Source organism: Brienomyrus brachyistius, chromosome 1 (genome assembly GCF_023856365.1).
Source record: "Brienomyrus brachyistius isolate T26 chromosome 1, BBRACH_0.4, whole genome shotgun sequence".
Lineage (NCBI taxonomy): Eukaryota > Metazoa > Chordata > Actinopteri > Osteoglossiformes > Mormyridae > Brienomyrus > Brienomyrus brachyistius.
Genome location: NC_064533.1, coordinates 38,820,281 through 38,843,483, shown reverse-complemented (window position 1 = coordinate 38,843,483; position 23,203 = coordinate 38,820,281). Strand labels below are relative to the sequence as shown.

The following is a 23,203-nucleotide window of genomic DNA, read 5'->3' as shown; positions in this document are numbered from 1 at the left end:
ATGGGCAGGAAAAGAGGGGCCAATACAAAGATCCACAACGGTATGTAGAATACATTGTGAACATCCATCCTTCTTTCAACGACTTGTCACAGCACAGTTGGAACCTTTTCCAGGAAGCATAGGGCGTGCACATGACTGGGGCACAGCCTGACTCATCGTAGGGCACAAACACAGTATTGGCTATTAGCGATAACTATTACTGTAGGAGGAAAATCACACAACATGGGGATAACACAGCAACTCCAGAGATGAGACTAAAATCCCAAACTTGGAGGCGTAAGAACACCGATCCACCTATATGGCAAACAGAACAGCATTATAGACCTTCCCTTATTTACTAAGGCATGGGCCATGGCAGGGTGGGTGTGCCCACGATTTAGTCACGTGAACAAAAGGGGCGAATCTGCGCGGACCAGTAACGCCATGTCACAGAAGGGTCTGGGTGGGCGTATCCAGAGATTCTCACAAGAGCGCCCTCGGCAAATCCGCGCATAGCAGCCCTTAATGTGGTCACGTGAGCGCCAGGGGCGAATCCGCACAGAGCAGTAGCGCCATGTCAGGGAAGGGTCTGGACCGAGCGCCGGAGCGTAGCGGAGAAAGGATAAATAAAGCATAAACTACAGCGGAGTTCGGAGGCGGGTGTGCTTTGTGATTGAAGGAGGTAAGAGGTCGAAATTAGTACGCCTTTCCTGTTATTTATGCAGAGTGGCAGGCACTCGGCAGTCTCTTTGGGAAATGAACGACGGGTTGTCAGTTACTGTAGCCGGTTAGTCTGGGCCTGGTTAAGAAAAGTTAGTCAGTTTTTTTGCCAGCCGGTTTACTGTGACTGCAGCCAAAGAAGCCTTGTTCTTCGTTGTAGTGAAATTGCGATAAAGGGTCGGCCGGCCGTCGCTTTAGTCATTTGCACGCCTTATAAATGTCCCATTTTTTACTCTGTCATGTCGTCCGGCTTCTAGGAACGGATTCTTCTGCTTTTCTTTGTTGACCTGAAAGTAATTGGATTGTGTCAATCTGCGGGAAAATCAAGCATCTTAACCTAACTTTGCCATATTAGCTCTTTTGGGAACGCTCTCTGCGTCTCCCGTGTCAGTAAATGCCGCTTTGACGTTCGTTTTGCAGTGATCTTTCCATGTCGAGTGGTATGTAATCCGGTTGATTTTCACGCTTTAATTGACGTGTTTTTGTTAGACATTCTCTGAATGTAGCTCGCAGGATCTCCCCCGACGTAACTGTAATCACCTGATGAGGCTTTGTGCAGTATTAACTGTGTAAATGCCGGCTTTACTGCCGATGCTTGGGAGGAGACTGGTATCAGGTTTGTAAAACATGCCACTGCTGATTTATTTCGTTAAATCAAAAGCGTGAACATTGCTATTGACTTAATAATGATATTATTGCGAAACTGTCACGAGGAACTGTATTTAGGGTGCAGTCACTTATGATATTCCGATTTGTTTGGTGACATACTGCTGGTCTCAGTACTGAAATCCAGCAGCAGTTGCAGTTTAGCAAGAATTTTACAACTGTAATCCGTATGAAAACTTTGTACACTTTGAATGATGATCCTTAATGGAGACGTGGGGGTTAAAGTAAGGACTTGCATGGTGACGTTATGAAGGAAATCATCGTAAGAAAATTATTATAATCCGCAGATGGATGCGGGACATTTTGAGTAGATGAGATGTAAAAAGAAAAAGATTTTAGGACAGTTTGCAGTGCAGGAGAGAGGGGACGTTTGTGCTTTTTTGCAAATGTACAAAGTGTGCGGAATTTAAATTGATAGCAAACATTTTCCTCGGTGTATAAAGACACGTGACCCTGGTTAAAGTGCGGGGAGACTAATTTCCTGGAGGCTGCCGCAGTACTGAAAACTGATATTGTTGAATGTTAAATATTATACGGTTTTGGAATTCCACGGTAAACAAAATGGATGATGTCTTAATGTTTTTCAGAAAGCCCCAGTTATTGTTAGGGTGAACGCAAGTCCTAAGACAAACCTGCCGGAATCAACTGAAGATTAATATCTGCGAGTTCAGCCTAAAAATATCCATTGTATGTTAGTTAAACATCTTTTGTGAAGTATTTGCATAGCTGGTTCTTGCTATGAATCCCAGCAATGTTTTGCTTGCTTATATTCATAATTGTTTTTCTTTTCTCCAGGTAACAAATAATGAATTACTTTGAACAATAAGGTAAGAGGACAATGAATCCTGGTGTCCTCGGTTTCGAAGTTTGTATGGAAATTTGAAATACACTAGCTCAGAGGGTTGCACTGTTGTCTCGCACCTCCAGGGTGTGGTTTAGAATCGCTCCCTGCCCTTCCGTCCACTGTGTTGTGTGGGTTTTATCTGCTGTGCTAATGGATTGATAAAAGCCACAGTACATTGCAGGCTAATGTGATATCCCTGGTTTTTGCACCAAAGAACAAGTGTATTCTTATGAGAAATGTGTTCAGTGGGGCATCTAGTCAGTTTGTTTCAATATATCGGGTGCAGGATGTTTTAGTCTTTGGGCTTCTATGCTTGTTTATTACTCTAGTTTTTGATATTCCTTAGAAAAAACAAAATCCCTTGTGTTTTTGAAAGCCACTACTACTGAACTATGGATAACCAGAATTCTGTGAACATATACCATTTTAATAATTAATGAAAAAACTGCATCCGCATTGCTTACATGTGACTTGGACTCCTGGTCATGTGACCATTAACATGCCTTAAGGCTTGGGGACTCTAGCGTGACTTAAGCCAACTGTTATGAAAGCAGTAATTCATAACTTTATTAAAAATATTAGTTGACTCAAACGTGAGCAAGTCTGTGCAGAACCCAAGAGCAACTCATCTCTGTACTTGCATTCCCAGGTGGTATCACACTTGAAGAGCCTTTGCAATTATCTATGGCAGCCAAGTCGTCCCTACTCAAGGTCATCCTGCTGGGGGATGGCGGTGTGGGCAAGAGCTCCCTCATGAACCGCTATGTCACCAACAAGTTTGATGCGCACCTCTTCCACACCATCGGTGTGGAGTTCCTCAATAAGGAGCTGGAGGTGGACGGCCACCTGGTGACCATGCAGATCTGGGACACGGCTGGCCAGGAGCGCTTCCGCAGCCTGAGGACTCCCTTCTACCGCGGCTCGGACTGCTGCCTGCTCACCTTCAGCGTGGATGACAGCCAGAGCTTCCTGAACCTGGGCAATTGGAAGAAGGAGTTCATCTACTACGCCGACGTCAAGGAGCCAGACAACTTCCCCTTTGTGGTCCTGGGGAACAAGCTGGACGTTGCAGATCGCCAGGTGTCCACTGAGGATGCCCAGCAATGGTGTCGGGAAAACGGGAACTTCCCGTACTACGAGACGAGTGCCAAGGACGCCACCAATGTAGCTGTGGCCTTTGAGGAAGCGGTGCGACGTGTGCTAGCTGTGGAGGATAGGGGAGACCACCTCATCCACACAGACACAGTCAATCTGCACAGGAAGCCTCGCTCTAGCGCCACTTGCTGTTGACTGTGTGCGGCCAACTGAGCACCAATAAGCAATGAGCCTGACGTGTGATCAGAGTTTACCATTAACATGCACTGACTGGTACAGCTGGATGACATTTCTTACCGCTAATCAGAAAGTTGTTTATCAGATTACTTTGGAGGGCTGTGAAGGGGTGACCCTTCCAAATATAAAACACTGATGGACATGTGGTTCTGGTGTGTAATATTTGATATTTCCCCTAACCATTGTCTTTAATATAATAAACCAAATAGTAATGTCACTTTAATTTCAGAAAATATGAATCATATTGCTCGCCTAACAGCAACTTTTTCCTAATAATTGCTGAGCAGACAGTATTTTTGAAGAGTTGTATTGTATTAATCCTGAATCAGCTGGAGCATAGTGAACTTCCCTATGCTGTTACTGTCTGACTCAACAGCAGCACATTTAATAAACTAAAGAATCTAGCCCCGAAATAAGACGGACAGCTGGCAGTATGGAAGACTGTGTCCTAATGGAATTATAGTCATCTTGAGGTGAATCATTATTGAAGGTGCCAAATTAAAGTTTGTTTGAAAATGATTTTTTTTTACTCCTTAGATATATAATATTGGAAAACTGCTTCTAAACATTGTTACTAATTTATTGTACAATATAATTAATGCAGTAAAGTATGTTTGCAAGCCTGATTTGTTTTTTTTTTTTTAATTGTTTTCTTTATTTATTGAGATGACCAATCATACAAATTTCCAATGCCAATGTGAATAATTATAGAGAGAAGTCATGCAGATGGAAACAATGTGTTCAGTGTTTCCAAAAACATACATACAAAGAATTCTGTCGATCGTGATGGGTGGGAAGTCCCACAAAAACAAAGAATAAAAGTTAGCTGTTACTGCACACAACTCTAATCAAAATGACCTCTGGGTAATAATGGTTAACACTAAATAACTGAAGAGTTTGTGATGGTAGCAGGAGGTAAGAATTCTCCTGGTCACAAGTTTTGCCCATTACTACATTTAATTATAAGGTACACAATTTTGAAATTAACCTGATTAAACTAAGTACAAAAAAACTCAAATACAGCAGACATTCCCCTGTTGTGTGTAAATCAGTTTCAATATGTCATTTATATACATGTACCAAGTTATATTCATCTGATGAACTGAAAATTCAAAAGTTACATGATGCTGGAATACCAGTGTTTATAAATTATAAAGAACACAGGCAGATAACAGAAGTGATTCTTTCAAGACTATGGATCTGCTTCCTGCTTGTACAACTGCAGCTCTGGCTCAGCTGAGGAGATGCTTCTTCCCCAGGAATTGTACTTTCCTGTCAAATGCCGTGGAGCGGATGGGAGTGTTTGGCTCGTAAAAAGGATTCATTGCAAACTGGAAATGAGAGGCAGACCAGAAAAGTTGTGTCAATTACAGCAACATGGGGTACAGGTAAACAGCAGTGGATCACAGTCTTTTTTTATCCACAGCCCCCTGTGCCCAGGAAATCAAGTTTTGGGTCCCCTACATAGGTATGCTATTGTTTCTCTTATGTGTTCTGCGATGACGACAAAATTGCCATATAAACATTTTAGTTGGGTGATACTGCCAAAAATTACAATGTCTCTTGAACATAACTCAAAGTCTCACTCCACTATGTCCAGAAACACTTTTTTCTCGGTTTATGACATTGCTCTCAGAACAGAATGTGAATGTTTATGGACAAAAAAAAGACTAAATTTGCCAAATGGCTCTAACAGAAACCTGGCAACTATTAAACGTGGGCTTAACTGAAAAGACCCTCATTTTAAGGTATTAGCCTTCAACAAAATAAGAAATACTGAAAATTACAATATTTTAAATTAAATATTAAAACAAAATGACCCAAGTAACAACTGATTCCTTGCTTATCCTCTCCAACTTACCCATGACATAACGGAAAACCGAATGGATTAATCATACCTGTTAATTCTATAATTCTGAGTAAAGTCACGACCGAAGACCTATCTCTTGTTGAACCACCGGTATACGGCATCTAAAATTACTCTTGTCAAAATATTCAAATATAAAGCCTTACCTTGATGTATAAATCATACACGTCATTAAAAAAGTTCTTAATTCCGTCTTCCTGCCTTACGTCATGAAGCATGATGAATCGCATATGTAATCAGATACATCAAGGAAAACAGATCATGGTTCGTATTTCCAAACCAAAGAAACAAAGCAGGTAAAGATTTGGTCTACATATTAAATATACATATATGTGGTGTCTAGCACATTCTTTTACTTCTGGTACAAGATTAATGTTATTTTGATGCCTTAAAAAACAGAATGCTTCAAAGTAAGATAAAAAGAAAGGCATCTTACATAGGATTATGCAATGTTTTCCTTACCATAAATCTGCTAGGCGTGCACATTAGCTTTTGAAATACTCACGACTTCATACTTGAAAAAAATAAAGTGTGATATATAGGTATACATATAAAACGTGCTTTTTGCCATAAAGAAAAATATGCCCTTGCGACTGCGATCACGCATGAAGGATATGTCCAGCTGTGACAAAGGCGGAAACAAGCCACTCATTGAACTTATCCACGGTCTTTAGGTACATGTTGTTGGAAAGCCACATGTTTTCATCCACCAGGTCGAGCGCTGCGTGGGCGATGAACTGGTTCAAGTGTCGGTGGTCGTCCTTTTAGGAATATGGATATGTTTTTTTTCTCCAAAATTATAATTTTATAATTTTTTTGGGGATACATGCTAAATGGCGCAGTCTGGGTTAGAGTACGTAGGATTCTACTTGTCTGACGTCTTCCTCAAAAAATCACCACCTGCTTAATAAAATCTGGATTTTGCTTAAATACATTCTATACATAGATGAGGAAGGCAGTGCATGATGGTTAAATATAACTGACACTGCATTTAAAAAGCAACGATTCATTTATACTGAGTTAGTGTATAATAACTGTAACTAGTCTGAACGTAGGATATGATACGCACCTTGGATTCTGATTTACCTGGAGGCAGAAACTCCATTTCAAACACCGGATTGTCATGATGTCCAACTATGACAAAATAAAAGCTACCAGACATCCTTCTTCAGTAGTTCAGTGCTGTGAATGCATATAGATGCAGTGCATTAACAATCACTCAATGATATGGTTCACGAATGTTTTCGTTTGTAACTTTTGAGTGTTACCCATGCAAACAGCAAAGTCGGCAAGCGGAAGCATCTAGCCCCCTATATGACATGGCCATACAAAACGGCCGTGAATAGATTCCATTATTTTGAATTAGTATAAATAAGCTTTGAAGGCAGCTACTTACCTGAGAACAAACACCAATCGGGGTTTATTCCGGCGCGGTTTGATGACGTCGATACCGGAAAAACAAAATCGACGTAATCCTGAATAACTGCCAAGGGATCCGCTTACGCTCTAAGCATGTACGGTAATGTGGTATATTTCTGACACTATTCTGGCAACGGGTTGTGATATATCTCACAGTATTCATTATCGCCTTTGACGTCAGGAACTGAGCCGGAAGAACCGGCCGAGCGCCTGCCGCTGCATGGGTCTCACCTCCCGGTTGCCTTGACCGTTTAAATGCCTTGACCGTTTGATGCGCACTGCACCTCATCCTTAGATACATGGGAGAATTTACTGCTTTACTGATCACAAATGAAGTTTTGCAAATCAGAAACGCGGGTGAGCACTGGCCCTTGCAATCTATTTTTATTTTGTTACATTGTTATAATTTGTTACATTCTCAAGTCACAATATTCTTGCATGAATACTGTATTTAAACGAATAAGCTCTACTTTAAAAGTGAACCTGGATTTAAGATTAAAAATAGCCGAATTGATATCGTTAGATGGTATGCAAACTGTAAGATTATTATGTTTTTCCTTTAAAATTACTTAAGTGGTACTGACCTCCATGCTTAAATATAGTGTACTCCACGTTTTTCTGTAGTAAGATCAAGATGTCTGCGGTTAAAGAGGATGTAATTTCCCCGGACGAGATGAGAAAAAGGCTGTACCAGACTTTTAAAAATCGCGGGGTTGCGGACGCTCTGAAGGTAACCAGCCCACTTAAATCTTTGCCTATGGACTAAAATGTGTGGATGCAATTATGAAAAATTTGTTACTCTCAGACCCAGCTTCGCAATCAGTTGATCCATGAACTGAAGCATCCAGAATTTGGTGGAGACAGAAAGCCCAGTCCACTTCCAACTAAAGCTGACTCGGTCATGATGACCGCATCTAACAGCTTGGTGCTGGACCACTTGGAAAAGGCAGGCTATGAGTACACACTGTCTGTCTTCTACCCTGAGAGTGGCATGGCCAAAGACAGGGTGAGTGACATGCTTTAATTTACCTGGTTACGGTACTGGACCTTCATACATCAAAACAAGTGTGGTGTTTCTCTAGTTTTATTCATTGCATGTGTACAGTATGCATGTCTGTTGCAGTTATGTTGTCAGTTTTGCGAATGTGTATATGGTATATTCATTTTCTATTTGGGATTTCTTAAGATATTCCTGGATTGTGGTAAAATAATCCAGTGATTTGATTTAGAATATGAAATTTTGTGTTTAAGGTGTTTTCGACAAAAGATCTTCTTCGGCTACTGAAAATCAGTCCGCAGTCTGCCTTCTACAAATCTCTGGTAAATAATCTGGACAATCATTAGTTAACTGGCACAGAATGATGGCAGATTAATTTAGATTTCTCAAGGCTAACTGACTGACTTCTTTCACAGACCTCAGGTATGCAGAATGATGCCACATACCACAAAGGTATGTAATCTATCTGTCCGTCTATCTGTCTTTTTGTCTGTCTATCTGTCTATCTATTAATTTGTGGTATTTCGGGAACTTGTAGCTGCTCACATGACTGACCACTTGTCATCCACCTACATTCATTGATGGATCTCATGCCGTTACAGTCTGAGTTGTGCTGTTTCCATTTCTTCTAGGTTTTCTGATGCAGTTGCTGACAGAGCTGACAGACCACCACATGCACCAAGAATGCCGTGATGCTGATACTCAGACAGGTTGTGGTCCACACTATAGAGAATCACTTGGTAAGTGTGTGTTTGCACAAACCGTCACATGTGTATGCGTGTATGTACATGTGTGTCTGTGCGTCAATTACCTGGAGTTGGCTGAAGTTTTTCAAGCAAGAGATACTGTAGTATGAGAGATTCCACAAACTGTGGCCATTTTATCCTTTGTCTCAAAGTCTGTTGAGGGGCGTCACACTTGACTGTTGGGTGTCAAGGATGTGGGACCCCCGCCCTTTCAGAGTATCATAAACAGGACCCTTGGATGAGATGGGCTTTACTTGCAGTGCCTTATGCAGTAGACACAGTACTGTAATCATCTATAGGGTATTTTTTACACTCTCTGGCTAAACTGTATGGGGGAGCAATAAAGTGTTCTTACTGAAACCTAGTGTAATGTAGTGTAAACTTTGATTGTGGTTAGATAATCCAGTGATTTGATTCAGACTATGAAATTCTGTTTTTAAGGTTTCAGACAAAATGTACTTTGTGCCTCACAGTATGTCTTGTTTACCTTGGATAAGGTTCATCGCAGCCCCATGGATCCAAGTGCTTTTTTTATCAGTTACCTGTAACCATAAGCTACTGCTGGACTTTTGTTTTCTTGCTGCTTAGTTGAGAAGTTTCAGATGATCGAGGATGAGTACGCGGCCCTCCGTCAGCAAGGAAGTAGGTGGAAGTCTCTGGAGGGAAAGACGCTTGAGCACCGGAGGGAGATCGAATCTCAGCTTCAGGCAGAGATGGATGCTAAAGTATGTTCCGCCTTATGGGATTTCACGAACATGACACAAATCTAGCATGGAAGGTGGACTACAGAGTTAGGCGCATCGCCCTCATTTCCAAGGCCGGCTAACATTAACGTGTCTGTGACATGTGTTCCCATTGAGGCTCCCTGTTTTGTTCCAGCTTCAGCATTTTAAAGAAGTGGAGGTGGCCAAAATTAAGCTAGAGGAGAAGGAGAAGACTCACAAGGAGGTCCAGGAGCTGAGGAGAGAGATGGAAAGGACCTACGAGAAGAAGTGTGAGGGGCTGATGAGCAGAGAGCAACATGCCATTGAGAGACTACAGAAGCAGCAGGAGGTCAGTTTTCTCACAGGAAATGATTGTGTTGGTGGCTGAGTGCAATTTTTTAAACTGGGGCAGCACAATGTGCTGTCGCGATTAAAATATTTGCACTAAATATTGTGCTATGTATAAAACAAAAAACGAGGTGAAATTTACCGAAAATAAACTATAGGGTCATCCTGACTCAACTAAGAAAATGGTCCACGCTCAACCATCTCAGAACTGAACCGTTGTGCGGCGTTTTGTTTGCCCATGGGCCAATACGGAAAATCCCAAATTTCTCTGGCCTGGCTCCTGTACTTTAGGAGTTCCACTGGCTTGAAATTTAATGAGATTTCTCTCATTAAATGAGAGAAAATGCACAAAAATGCTTGCTTGGCCATTTTCAGATGCCTGTATCTTTGCAACCGTAATACCTATGCACCTGGAAAAAAATGTGGATATACAAGTTTTTGGCCTAATTCCAAATTATGTATGTACTGTATTTAGCTTGTAGTACAGTCATGGCCGAAGTTATCGGCACCCCTACAATTTTTCCAGAAAATGCACAATTTCTCCCAGAAAATTGTTCCAGATAAACATGTGTATACCAAAACATTTCTATTACCTTTATGTGCATTGGATCAACACAAAAATAAAAGAGAAAAAAGCCAAATTTGACATCATTCCACACAGAACTCCAGAAATGGACCGGACAAAATTATTGGCACCTTTTTCAAAATTGTGGGTAAATCATTTTATTTCAAGCATATGATGCTCAGTTGAACTCTGGCAAGAAAGAACCTGTGGCAAGAAAGAGGTGCTGGCAATATAGCAATCACACCTGAAGCCAGTTAAAATGGAGAAAAGTTGACTCATCCTTTCTGTTGTGTGTCTGTGTGCCACACTAAGCATGGAGAACAGAAGGAAGAGCAGAGAATTGTCTGAGGACTTCAGAACAAAAATTCTGGAAAAATATTAACAATCTCAAGACTACAAGTCCATCTCCAGAGATCTTCATGTTCCTTTTTCCACTGTGTGCAACATAATGAAACGGAAGAGAAAAATTGATAAAAGACTGCAACGAAGGATAGTCCGAATAGTGGATATACAATCCCAATAGACTTCTAAACAAATTCAAGCTGTTCTGCAGACTCAGTTCGAGGTGACACTGTTGCAGCCTATCCGTTGACATCTGAATGAAATGAAACGCTATGGCTGGAGACCCAGGAGGACCCCACTGCTGACACAGAAACATAAAAAGCCAGACTGGAGTTTGCCAAAATGTACTTGAGGAAGCTAAAATCCTTCTGGGAGAACGTCTTGTGCACAGATGTGACCAAGATGGACTTTTTTGGTAAAGCTCATCATTCTACTGGTTACTGAAAACTGAATGAGGCCTACAAAGAAAAGAACACAGTACCTAGAGTCAAACATGGTGGAGGTTCTATGTTTTGGGGATGTTTTGCTGCCTCTGGCCCTGGATGCCTTGATTGTGTGCAAAGTATCATGAAATCTGAAGACGACCAAAAGATTTTGGGGTGCAATGTAGGGCCCAGTGTCAGAAAGCTGGGTCTGTGTCAGAGGTCATGGGTGTTCCAGCAGGACCCTCTAAAAGCACCCAGAAATGGTTGAAGACAAAGCGCTGGAGAGTTCTGAACTGGCCAGCAATGAGTCAGGATCTAAATCCGAATGAACAATTATGGGGAGATCTCAAAATTGCTGTTGGGAGAAGGCAGCCTTCAAATCTGAGAGACCTTGAGCAGTTTGCAAAAGAAGAGTGGTCGAAAATTCCAGATGAGAGGTGTAACAACCTGTTGATGGTTATAGGAAGCGACTGATTTCAGTTATTTTTTCCAAAGGGTGTGCAACCAAATATTAAGTTGAGGGTGCCAATAATTTTGTCCGGCCAAGTTTTTGAGTTTTGTGTGAAATTATGTCAAATTTGGCTTTTTTTCTCTCTTTTTTTTGTGTTTTTCCAATGCACATAAAGGAAATAAACTTGTATACCAAAACATCTGTAATTGTAACTATTTTCTGGGAGAAATGGTGCATTTTCTGGAAAAATTCCAGGGGTGCCCATAATTTCGACCGTGACTGTATGTACTGAACTTTGAAAGTTATTAGTATGTATCATCAATATTTTGAGCCAGAGTTGCATGTGTTTTTTCTCAGGCATAAATTTAGTAGCCAAAATAACACATTATCTAATCAAGAAGTTACTGAGTGATCACTGTCATGGGTTATTCTGTAGGATAATTGAAATTTATGGGCAATAAAAACTTGACAGAAAGCTCAATAAATCCCTTAAAACAAAAAACACCATTCTGTTTTTTTTATATGTTGAAAATGGAACTTAGAACTTACTTTCAATGTGATATTTGAAACAGTATTTTTACTGCCCCCTGAGATTCCAAACCTGTAGCAGGACCACTGATATGGAAATTCATGATGTTTAGGGGCTTGTAATGCACACCTCTTGACAAATTAGAGAAAGATACCAAATGCAGTTGTAGGGTATGGAGTAATGAATACATACCGAAAAAGCCTGGTGATTATACTTACAATACTGACAAATACACATCCCGTGGAATACCGGTCAAAACTGAATAGGGGCATGTTTAGAATTTTTTTTTAGGTTGATTCATTTTTTAAACAAAATGATTCAATTTGGAGATAGTGGAGCTCGGGCGGTACTGAATATTCGTTCAGTTGAGCGAGATTGGCACTATAGCCAAACAGAATTTATCTACCAACAGAGTGTGTCAAATAAGTTAGTGGTCTTGCTGTAAGTTGTGTCCTTTTTTGTTTTATAGATATTAAGTGTACAATACTAAGTGCAAATTTTGGTACTATACAGATATTTAGTTATGCCCACAATCTGATAAGCAGATTAGTAGTACGCCCGAAATATTAATGACAGACATATTGTGATGCCCAAAAGTTAATCTGTATAAATTTGGCATATCCTTATGTTTAATTAACTTGTTGAACTTTATACTGCAAAACGTACTGCCATGTTACCAACGTTTATTTATATTTTTTGCCTTATCTACAATATCTCCTCTTTCAAAATATGATGTGGTTGCTGAGCTCTCCTTTTCTTCGCTGCTACTTCAGTGCTTATTGCTTCCATGATACAGCAAAACATTCATGTGACGTGGTCTGCTAATCAAATTTAATAAACTAAAATTGTACAGCACATTTATACCGATTACAAACTTTTGCACATCACAATATCTCTGACATTAATAGTTCACGTGTACTGCTAACCTGCCTACTACTGACCAAATTGTATGGTACCAAAAAGCCAGCGTCCAGACAAACTTTTACGCCCGTCGTCTGAAGCCCTGCTGGTTATTGAGCATGCTCACACATTGTGATTCTGTGGTGATGTGATATCATGCAACTCTAATTTAGACTAATTAGATGCACGTCAGATTTACAGACATACATGTTTCTTGACTGAATTTTAAAGTGTAGTATCTGTTGGTAAAACTGAAAAACTGGGCCAGTAAGTCTTCAGAAAGATATGTTTAATGTCTATTTCGCAACAGATAGAAGAGAGGGATCTCTACAAGCAGAGACAGGCCCTGTTGTCTGAAATCGAGGCTGTTCGGAGCAGAGAGGCTGAGCTGAGACTCACAAAAGAAGCTTTTGAAAAGTAAGATGAGGACATTTGACTATGTGGTCACATATGAAAGGTGTATGAAGACTTAGTCGTCTGAGAGTCTTGGGGATTTCCTTGTCAAGTTGGGGCTAATTGATGACGTTGGCCAACCAGGATGTGTAAATTACACGAAGAAAAGAACAGGAGCTCTGAGGAGCTTCTCAGACGTAGAGAGCTTGCGGTGAAGACCCTGGAGGACACCTACGACCAGAAGCTGAAGAATGAGCTAACCAGGTACACATCAAAGAGCTGCAAACCGAAGCAGCGCTAGCAAACCAATGTGGCGCTATCAGTCACATAAGATGCATATCTTTGCAGAACCATTCAGATTTAGTATATCTGTGAACTCTGAACCACAAAAGGAAAACTGTTTCCATTAGGTGCGAGTTAGGTCTTCCTGTTAGTACAAATGTGCTCTTTATGTACAGCAGGGGTCAGTGTTATGCAAAGAAAATGGTATGATACATTGGTCTGTGATTCTGTTCCTGTGAGCTCTTGGGTGGGATGATTATTCATACAGTGTTATGTAAATGTCTCATTTAACATGCATTATTCTGATTTTGCCTGTGAGAATGTGTGAGTGTATATGTTATCCTGACTCTTGTGAAGGCAGCTGTGAAATTGCAAAGAGTCAAGGTTTGGTCACGTGGTACAATATGGAGTGGAATGAAAATCTGGCTCACTTTCCTGAAACTGTGCAAAAAGAGTATAGATAATTAAAATTTAATATTTATGTTGCGGGGGGGGGCGGGAATAGGTTAAAATTAATGGCTAAATAAAAGATAAAAATACTACAGACGCTCCTCTACTTACGAACTTTCAGACATACGAACAAAGAGGACTGTAAGCCCAAATTGTGTTCATTGGGATCCCGTTTCCTGTCCGCAACATTATCTTTTTTTTTCTGCGCACCAATTCCACCTAGTATGACTTCTGCCCGCTACTCCCGCCATGCAGAAGCGTAGCATGTGTACTCACAGCATCCTAGTTCTTTGTACTTGCATATACCCTTAAAATGATGTTGAATAACGACAAGTTATGAACAGCCATTCGGAACGTATCTCAGTCGTAAGTAGATGAGCGTCTGTATTTAAAAGACTTTGGAAATGCCAGTATAGTTTTTCATGTATGTGTAAACAATGATATAGGACATTGATATATGATGCAATGAAGAGGTGAAGACAATTAATAGGCAGTTTTTTTTTTTTTAAAAAAAAAAGGTCATGGAGCATGTCCAAGTTGAGAAGCCTGAGGGCATGAGGATGGAATCTCCTCTTGAGCCTCTTCCTTTTCTTAAGGAGAAGTCATAGAGATTTTGTGGTGTATTCCAGTTAATCGGGAACAGCATTCCAGCCCTGTTCTTCTCTCCAGGAGTGTTACTTTGGACCATTTGTGTTCCCTGCCGTGTCTGTCATTGTCATTTGTCATTTTCCTGGTAGTGGAAGGAGCGAGTGTCAGTTGTCTAATCTATCTGTTATCTGCTCTTGGCATCATATGTCTGTAAAGAGCTTTCCATTGTCTGAGTTCCTTGGTTACTGTAACCATGGCTACTCTGGCATGTTACTCTGATGGTTACTGACAGTGGCTCCAGCTTGCCAGATTAAATATCTTAAAATAGATGTGTAACAGTGCATTAATAGGGTCCTAGAGAGATGATCCATTTGCGCTTATAGTTTCTCTTGCATTTAAAGATAGCTCAGTAATGAATGCGTGCTGTGTTGATTGGCCAAACAGCTTTAAACATTATTTCTGTGACTTTCCTCACATAATCAGACATATTTTTGCAGGTATTTCCCATTACTTGGGTATCTTTCAGCTAGATTTGTACACTGTTTTTAATCAAGTCTTAAAAAGTAGTTCAGTTTTTTTGACCACCACATCACCTGATGCTGATCATTTTGAATGCTTTCATTCTGGTGGTTGACTTCATATCTTAGTCTTAATATGGATTACCTGTTTGTAATGAAGATTCTGGTTTACTAGGTATCAACTGGAGCTGAAAGAGGAGTATCTCAGGAGGACGGAAAAGCTTGCGAAAGATGAGGAAAGAGTCAAAGGTATGTGGTCGGTCCACATGCTGGCAGGATCTTCCTCTTGGAAAGGTTCATGGTAGCATTAAGGTTGTGGGACACACTTTTGCCTTCAATCCCATAACCCCCTTGATGTGTTTGTGTCAGTGCTTTTCAGTGCAGTCCGTAGTGCGAAGCTAGGTTTGCGCATGCAGTGTTTCTCAACCTGTGGCCTGTACTACGAAGTGTGGTTCCTCGCTTATCGGGGTAACTTGTCAGATTTAAGGTAGCCTGGGCAAAATGTAAGTGAATGAATATAAAGTCCATTCAAACTGTGGTACCTTAAATCCGACAAGTTACTCCGATAAGCCAATAACCCCGCTTCAGAGTACGGCCACTGGTCCTCGGGGAACACAAGATGGTCCACATTTTTGCTCCCTCCCAGCTTCCCTACTGGGAAATGCTGTTCTGCAATCCTGAGCCTGAGAATTGGGGGGTTTGTGTTTAGTGGACAAGCAGACCACCTGCACATATGGCCTGGCTTGAGGACTCTGTGTGACTGACACCGGTCATTGTGTTCAATCACACCTTACAGCCTTAACCTTCCAGCCCACCCCCCTCCACCAAACGCTCCATGTCTTCACTGAATGCTCATTTACACATTGCATACCTCACTGTTTAATTTTTTTTTCATTTCTTCTTTTCATAATCATTTGCTCTGTGCTTCCTGTCTGCACCTTATATTCTGAAATGCCTTGTTTTACAAATGTTCCCTTTACACCACTTTGTTTTTACGAACTGCACTGTACATACATTATTTGTACTTTATATAGGCTGTGTATTTATAATATCATTCATACTTTTACTATATTTTAGTGTTATTTTAGGTTTTATAAGTTATTTAGTATGATATGGTAGGTTATTTTTGTGGATTGCTTCTTCACTTGACACAATTTCAGCTTACTGAAGGATTCACTGGAATATTCTGCTTTCGTATAGTGGCGGAAAACTGTATAGTTTAACATACAACCATAATTTATATTTATCATTTATTTACATCCATCCATCCATCCATTTTACAAACCGCTTATCCTACTGGGTCGCGGGGGGTCTGGAGCCTATCCCGGAAGCAATGGGCACGAGGCAGGGAACAACCCAGGATGGGGGGCCAGCCCATCGCAGGGCACACTCACACACCATCCACGCACACATGCACTCCTACGGGCAATTGAGCAAGTCCAATTAGCCTCAGCATGTCTTTGGACTATGGGGGGGAAACCGGAGTACCCGGAGGAAACCCCACGACGACATGGGGAGAACATGCAAACTCCGCACACATGTGACCCAGGCGGAGACTTGAACCTGGGACCCAGAGGTCTCACTGCACCACTATGTTGCCCCCCATTTATTTACAATATATTTCAAATGTATTGTATTTTTAAATAATTTATTAGCATCTAGTTAGGTTCTAACTGCATATCCTTCACTCCCTACCTGCACTCAGCACACTGAAAGTGGAGTTGAATGTAATTTAATCTGATCTAACTGGCGATGTCCTGTCACCCACCCCAGCGGAGGCTGCTTGCCTGCAGAGGGACCTGGCCTCTGTGGACACTAAGGCAGAGGAGCACAGGCAGGCCTGCGCCGCGCTGAGCCACCTCAAGGTATCCGTCTGACTGTGTGGCTTAGTTGAAGGCTGGATTATTTTAAACTCTATGCTTTTTAGCATGTTTGGTGGATTTTAAATATCACCCTGGAAGTCATCCCCATTACTGTTAGCATGAATATTGCTGACGACTCGCTGCAGAGGGCAGTAGCGAGTTGAAGCTGACACTTCCGTGGAGTTCGGAAAGGGGCACAAGGCCCTCTTAATTGGCATCAGGTTGTGGAATAAAGAGCAGCAGGCTCCACTCTCGGTCCCTGTAGGTGGAGGTGGACACAGTGCTGGCCCAGAATGCACTGCTGACTCGGGAGAAGGAGGAACTGCAGGGGAGGCTGGATTCCGTCAGTGACTACGTGGAGCTGAGGAGGGACCGGGCCGAGCTGCGGACCCAGATGGGGCTGGTCAGGAGGCAGCTGGAGCAGCTGCAGGAGGAGAACCGGCAGCTCAGAGAAGGTGGGGGGCAGCAGGGCACTGGTCATCTGACCCATGCTTGTGAGAAAGTGGACGGGTGCTGAGTGGATGGATGGATGAATAAAGAAATATACAGTTGTGGTTTATATTGACCTGCAAAAGTAAAACACAGTAATGACACTGATAATGAAACAAAAAAAAATTCGAATTTTTTGACTGTCCTTCCGTACATGTAGTAGGTAGGTAAATTATAGCATAGCTGAACTGTAATATTTTATCATAGGCTCCGATTTATCTTTATCTTAAGAGACCTGATTTTAATCATAACTCAGTTTTGATTAAATATGCAATTACATTGTTTTGCCTTTGTGGGGCAGTATAGCACATTGATTGAATAGTACTCACTGGGGATTGGTTACCTGTACTAATGCAGGCAGTCGCCATGGTAAGGCTGTTTATATGGTGATAAGGCGTGACCTGTGTTTAGTGCACATGCCCTGTCTGAAGCATTGAGCGTTGTCGGGGTGGGGGGCTCCTGCCAAGACTGGTCATTCTTGGCACAGGTTTCCTCCCAGCAGACAACGCTGGGAGAGGAACAAAACCTGGGCCAAGGGGGCCCCAAGGGGAGGCAGAGGGTCCTCCTCTCCTCATTGGAGCATTATGCTCTTCCTGTCTGCAAGGGGGGGGGGGGGCTCCCAACTTCCCCGTGACTGCAGGCCCCTTGACGATGAGATGGGACCTTGTGGGGTCTCATTTGGCAGACACGGCCACTGGCTGATCCAGGGTTTGTTCTGATTGGCCCTCATGAGTTGATGTATATACTGCGGATGTATGTCCTCACATATTCTTTCATATTTGATTTGGAACATGTTTTTTTCAAGCTGAGGCTGCTAGTGCTGATAGCTAGCTGTGCAAATTGCTCTAGCCAGCCCCATCCTAAATGGGTCTCCAATGAGTTGCTGAGCTAATGGCACAATTCATATCATTTAAAGCCATTAACATCTGAATCAATCCCCCCCCCCCCCCCCCCCAAGTTAATTTTATGTATGTTTCAGTCTATCATTGAAACCGTGAATGTTTCTATTTTAATTAAAAATATATATTAGTGTATTGGAAATATGATAAATTAACAACAGAAAATTGATTTTCAGCAAGTTTAATTTAAGTTATAACTGTCTTTCATCAGTCCATTCATTGTATTGCTTTGGTTTGTGTGAGTCACTCTGGAAATAGTCCAAGACAATTAATGAAGAACTCCGCTGGAACGGTGGCCAGCTTAAACTGGGGGCCCCTGCTTACAGGACACAGCGTTTCATCATCTTGCCCTCTGCTAATAACTAGGAACCCTAATGCAGACGCATAGATGCTGTCAGTCCTGTGTTGCTGCAGAGCTCCCAGATGTGCTCCTTCTCTCCTGAATATGATCCATCCCAGGCAGTAACTCTAACCCTGTGTATCCTTCCCCAGAGATGAGCCAACCCTCAAAAGTGCAGCTGGCTATGCAGGTGGAGCTGCACCGGGTGGAGGAAGCCAGGAAGCTGGAGGAGGAGGAGTTCGAGAGCCAGAAGCAGCTGCTGCAGATGCAGCTCCAGGCAGAGGTCCGGGCGCCTGGTGGCTCCACCGTGTGTCACGCAGTTCGGCTGACTGGCGTCCCAGTATTACCAGGAATGACTTTTGTGATTCTGTGTGGCTATGTGTCCTGCGGGGGCATATACAGGGGCATGGCCAGTGGCCGCAGCTCAAAGCTGATTGGCCAACAGAATGCCCCCTCCCACTTAACTATGCAAAACATTTCATTGGATAATGAGGCTGGACCCTCTGTATGAATTATGGCCTCTTATGTCCCTCCACCTAGCCAATTTCCCAGTGAATTATCATTATTATTATTATTACTATAAAAAATAATCACCACCACCTAGTACAGCCAGTTAATTCAAACTATTCTGATAACTGTTGTAGCTTAGCACTGACCCCTAGTGACCTGCCTCCAGGTGGAGCGTAACGGGCAGCTGCAAGGCCACCTCTCGGAGTGCCAGGAGAGGGCGCAGTGGATGAGCGCACACGTGGAGGAGATCAAGCTGCAGCTCCGGCAGACGCAGCTAGGTATCCCGAGCTCCGCGCTGACCTGCTCCCGGCCGCTCTCCCATCCAGGTAGTTTCCTGCCTGATTCTCACTATCTTCCTCTCCTCCGTGCATTGGGGGGGGCATTGAAAAACCCCCGCCAGCCCTGGAAAATGAAGTTCTGCGCAACCCCAAGCCCTCGCTGGTGGACCGTTCTGTGCTGGAGCTCAGCGCCGACAAGCTGGTGCCACCCGACATCTACATGGATGGTCTAACCGCAAGGAGGCGGGAGGCCCGCGCTGGGGTCGCAGAAGCCTGTCGGCGTTGGCCCCTGCGAGCCCGCAGCGCCTCCCCAGACCCCGACGCCGAGCTGGTGGCCGGTGCCAAAGCCCGCATCCGGGAGCTGGAGAAGGAAGCGGAGACTCTGGAGGAGGCCTACAGAAAGTACCAGCAGAGGGCGACGCGCTTGGCTGTCGCTGGCCTCCAGGTCCCCCGGGCACGCTCTCCCCAGCTGAAAGCACACAGCTTCGGCTCCGGGCCCCCGCCTGCCCCCCAGCCCAGAGTGACCTTTGCCGAGGATGGGCCGCTCGCTCGCAGCCTCCTCCCTGAGTTTGTCAGTGCCAAGCTGCTGGAGTCTCTGGACTTCAGAGAGGAGCGGGCAGCTGGGGAGCAAACACCACCAGGGTGCAGTGATACTCCCCCCAGGCGCCTGTCCTCTACCCCCCTGTCTGTCGCCAAACGGGATCTTCCCAGGGAGACTGTGGAAGGTACCCCCACCCTACCTTCTTATGTCTTGTGGCTCATTTCAGAGCGGGTGCATGAGCCTTTATCTAATTATTATGGTAATCATGGTAAAGAAACCAGGTTTCTCCATTGTAATTTTCTCAAATATGAAGTAACACAATCAAATGTTTTGCGGAGTATATTTTGATCTGATTGTACCCAGTAGGTTATTTTTAAAGTCCAGGAATACTCTGTAATGAAAACTTTTGAACAGATGCTTCTTATCCCCACGGCCAGATACCCGGGGCTCCCCCATGATGTTCAGCAGCCTGTCGCCGACACGGCAGCTCTCCCCCATCCCCCGGGGGCGGGCAGTGGAGCTGAGCCCACCGGGGAGTCCCCCTCTGAGGAGTACAGCACGAGAGCCCTACAGGTAACATCCTCGTCACACTGCCTGTCTGTCACACGCAGTCGTACAGCACGTACCAGACTACCAGCTTACATTTTCACAGATGCCTTCTTTTAATAGAGAGACAAAACATAAAAATCGTCCACACACACAGGGGAAAGCTAAAATCAGCACAGAGGATCTTCAGATATCTTTTAGGCAGGTGCACTGGATCTTATTTAAGATGATCTGTGGATTTATGTGGCTTAGTGGGTTACGGGCCGGGGCCTGTGATCGGAAGGTTTTATTCCCAGAGTCAGCAGAGTACTTTCACTGTTGGGCCCTTGAGGAAGGCACTTAACCCCCAGTGGCCACAGATAATGTCTGACCCCGTTTTCCCGAAAAAGAAAATTATCTGTGTCTGTTTTTCTGTCTCTGTCTGTCTGTCTGTCTGCCTGCGTCTGTCTGTCTGCAGCTCACCAACAGCACAGCAGAGTGACTCTAGCTCAGGTTCCTCCCCTCATCCGGAGAAAATATCCCTGCAGGACCTGACAGAGCCCCCTCAAGGTGCTTCATAATCATCTCATAATCTCTAACGGATCGTTATAAACGCCGCACACGTGCCAGCTCGAGTCCCCGGCACGTCCTCTCTTAGCCTATGCATGACCCTGTATGTCTATACCTGCACGAATGAAAGCTGCTTAACCCCAACCAGAGCAGTCGATGTTCTTATTTTGTGTTTTATTGTCACGGTTGCTGAAGAAATGCTTAGAATATGATGGTTGCTGGCTTATGACTGCATTGGCTTTTTTAATCATTTGTCGCAGTGGGGTCCCGTGTCCCTGTTACCGCTGTTTTCCGCTGTCATTTCTAATCCCCGTAATGCTCATCATAGACACCCGGCCACAGAATGAGCCGCCGTCGGCCTCTCCTGCCCACACTCGGGGTGCTGTGTGTCTGTTTTTAGGGCTGATTATGGATTCTCTGTCTGTACCCCTCGTCTCCCCCATTGTGGGGTGAAATAAAGGGCTCTTTGTGTGCCTCTTCTCTCACTCCAACCCCCCCAGAGCCCAGCCGCATTCCTGAGCTTCTCCAGGACGAACGGGACCATCTGTCCCCCGGGGCCTCAGAGGCCCAAAGGATCAGCCCGCCGGGGGCAGTGGGGAGGCGGGAGGAGGCTGCGCCCCATATCCTTGGTGTGTGTTTGTGTACCTTAGAACCAGCTAGTCCCCAACACTAACCCCGCCTTCTCTGCTGTGATCCTACTTCTGGCCCCACAGCTAAGGGTATTTGGACTCTGTGGAGCTGTTGACATACATCTGTCCATTCTCATGTATGAAATATTTTATGCTGAAATTTAGATGAATTGCTAATGAAATGAACGAAGGGTTGTAATGGCATGATGTCAGACTTCGGAACCCCTCAAATCTGTTATTTTAAAGTCTAAACTTAAGGCTGCAATTTTTCAATTTGACGGCTTATTGACGTGATAGAGGAATGGTGAGAAATTCATAACTCGCCTTTAGTGCAAAAGCTGTCTGCAGTAAGACTAACAAAGACCACCCCCCAGATGGCCAATCTACTCAGATCCCAGTACGACAAGAGGAGGAGGAGGAGGAGGAGGAGGATGATGATAGAGGCGTGAAGTGGGAGCTGGAGGGCCAGATCAGAGAAGAGAGGTGGAGACAGGAGGACTTGGAGTCCCTCGAGAGACCAGAAGAGCAGAGGGTGAGTGTCTGCCCCCCTGTGGGACCACTGCCAGACAATGTCGCCTGGGTGCTCATGGACTGGCTCATACCCGCACAGTTGCTTGAGGAAGGGGGCATGTCCCAGGAGTGGAGCACCAAGGGGGACAAAACAACCAAACAGGAGGGTGAGGTTGCAGATACCGTCTCCAAAAGCTCAGAAACCAGCCCCACCCTGGATCCTCTGGCGAAGTACATGAGGATAGTCATGCAAGGGAAGGAGGCAGAGACTGATCAGGTGGGTGGCGTCGCTAAGGATTTGGTTACATTGCGTCCATGGTAACCTGAAGAAGGGGCGTGGTTTTACAGCATCCGGGCAAGGATGAAGCAGGAGGAGGAAGTCTGGCGGCAGACATCCTCTCTGACGATAAAGACAACAGGTACAGCGTCGTCTGGGTGTCGGGGGTCTTTGCTGTGTTTGGGGGATGCTTTTGGGGCCTTAGCCGAGTTATAGAGATTGTATCCTCTGCACATTTTTGACATTGTCAGTCTAGTGGTCACAATCCCCTCCTTCCCCGCATGTTCACACCACGCGATAGCTGCACACACGCCACAGCATTTGACGTGGTTCTTACCTGTATTCCTGCCTTGCAGCATCATCGCTTTCTCCCAGGATGAAGCTGATGACGATTTCTGGTGAAAAAGCCCTGAAGCGACATACCAGGACCAGACATTTCACAAGCAAGGTCCTTTTTATCGTGTTTAGGATCTTTGTGTTTTAGTAACCTGACTGGAAGAATGAGGGAGTGATGAATGCCTATCACCAGCATCTCTGCTGGCACCTACACATGATGTCACGTCACCTTAATACCCAAACTAATATGTGAATTGTGTTGTTTTTATATGGTAAGATTTGGCAATTTGTGTAACTGTGAATAAAGTTGATTATCATGGTTTATTTTTGCTAGTGTTTCTTTAACTGACATCAGATTAACAATTCAATGTA

At 43.7% G+C, this 23,203-nt stretch overlaps 3 protein-coding genes across 8 annotated transcripts; 2 read left to right on the top strand and 1 right to left on the bottom strand.

The window, feature by feature from the left end:
• Positions 1-481: 481 nt before the first annotated feature.
• On the top strand, positions 482-4,167 carry rab9a (RAB9A, member RAS oncogene family). Of its 6 annotated transcripts, none has more exons than XM_049028417.1 (4): positions 482-661; positions 1,953-2,052; positions 2,161-2,192; positions 2,859-4,167. In XM_049028417.1, exon 4 carries the CDS (start codon positions 2,894-2,896, stop codon positions 3,497-3,499), a length of 606 nt encoding a protein of 201 aa, XP_048884374.1. In that variant the 5' UTR covers positions 482-661; positions 1,953-2,052; positions 2,161-2,192; positions 2,859-2,893; the 3' UTR covers positions 3,500-4,167. The 6 variants fall into 6 exon arrangements, with proteins under 6 accessions (XP_048884374.1, XP_048884122.1, XP_048884464.1 ...); XM_049028329.1 differs by lacking the exon at positions 482-661 and adding an exon at positions 680-1,139; XM_049028609.1 differs by lacking the exon at positions 482-661 and adding an exon at positions 1,146-1,315.
• On the bottom strand, positions 4,168-6,994 carry trappc2 (trafficking protein particle complex subunit 2). Its single transcript, XM_049028730.1, has 5 exons — positions 6,805-6,994; positions 6,478-6,590; positions 6,027-6,169; positions 5,555-5,642; positions 4,168-4,872 (listed from the first exon to the last, which is right to left on the bottom strand). The coding sequence occupies exons 2-5, from the start codon at positions 6,568-6,570 to the stop codon at positions 4,774-4,776; spliced, it is 423 nt and encodes a 140-aa protein (XP_048884687.1). The 5' UTR covers positions 6,571-6,590; positions 6,805-6,994; the 3' UTR covers positions 4,168-4,773.
• On the top strand, positions 6,819-23,155 carry ofd1 (OFD1 centriole and centriolar satellite protein). The gene is made up of 24 exons (XM_049024500.1): positions 6,819-6,922; positions 7,009-7,184; positions 7,452-7,557; positions 7,633-7,833; positions 8,079-8,147; positions 8,241-8,277; positions 8,457-8,564; positions 9,159-9,295; positions 9,450-9,623; positions 13,145-13,251; positions 13,372-13,491; positions 15,241-15,314; positions 16,839-16,930; positions 17,193-17,382; positions 18,808-18,938; positions 19,332-19,443; positions 19,566-20,168; positions 20,422-20,557; positions 20,988-21,079; positions 21,580-21,708; positions 22,083-22,240; positions 22,319-22,495; positions 22,567-22,637; positions 22,852-23,155. Exons 3-24 carry the CDS (start codon positions 7,462-7,464, stop codon positions 22,895-22,897), a joined length of 3,060 nt encoding a protein of 1,019 aa, XP_048880457.1. The 5' UTR covers positions 6,819-6,922; positions 7,009-7,184; positions 7,452-7,461; the 3' UTR covers positions 22,898-23,155.
• The last annotated feature ends 48 nt before the right edge of the window (positions 23,156-23,203 follow it).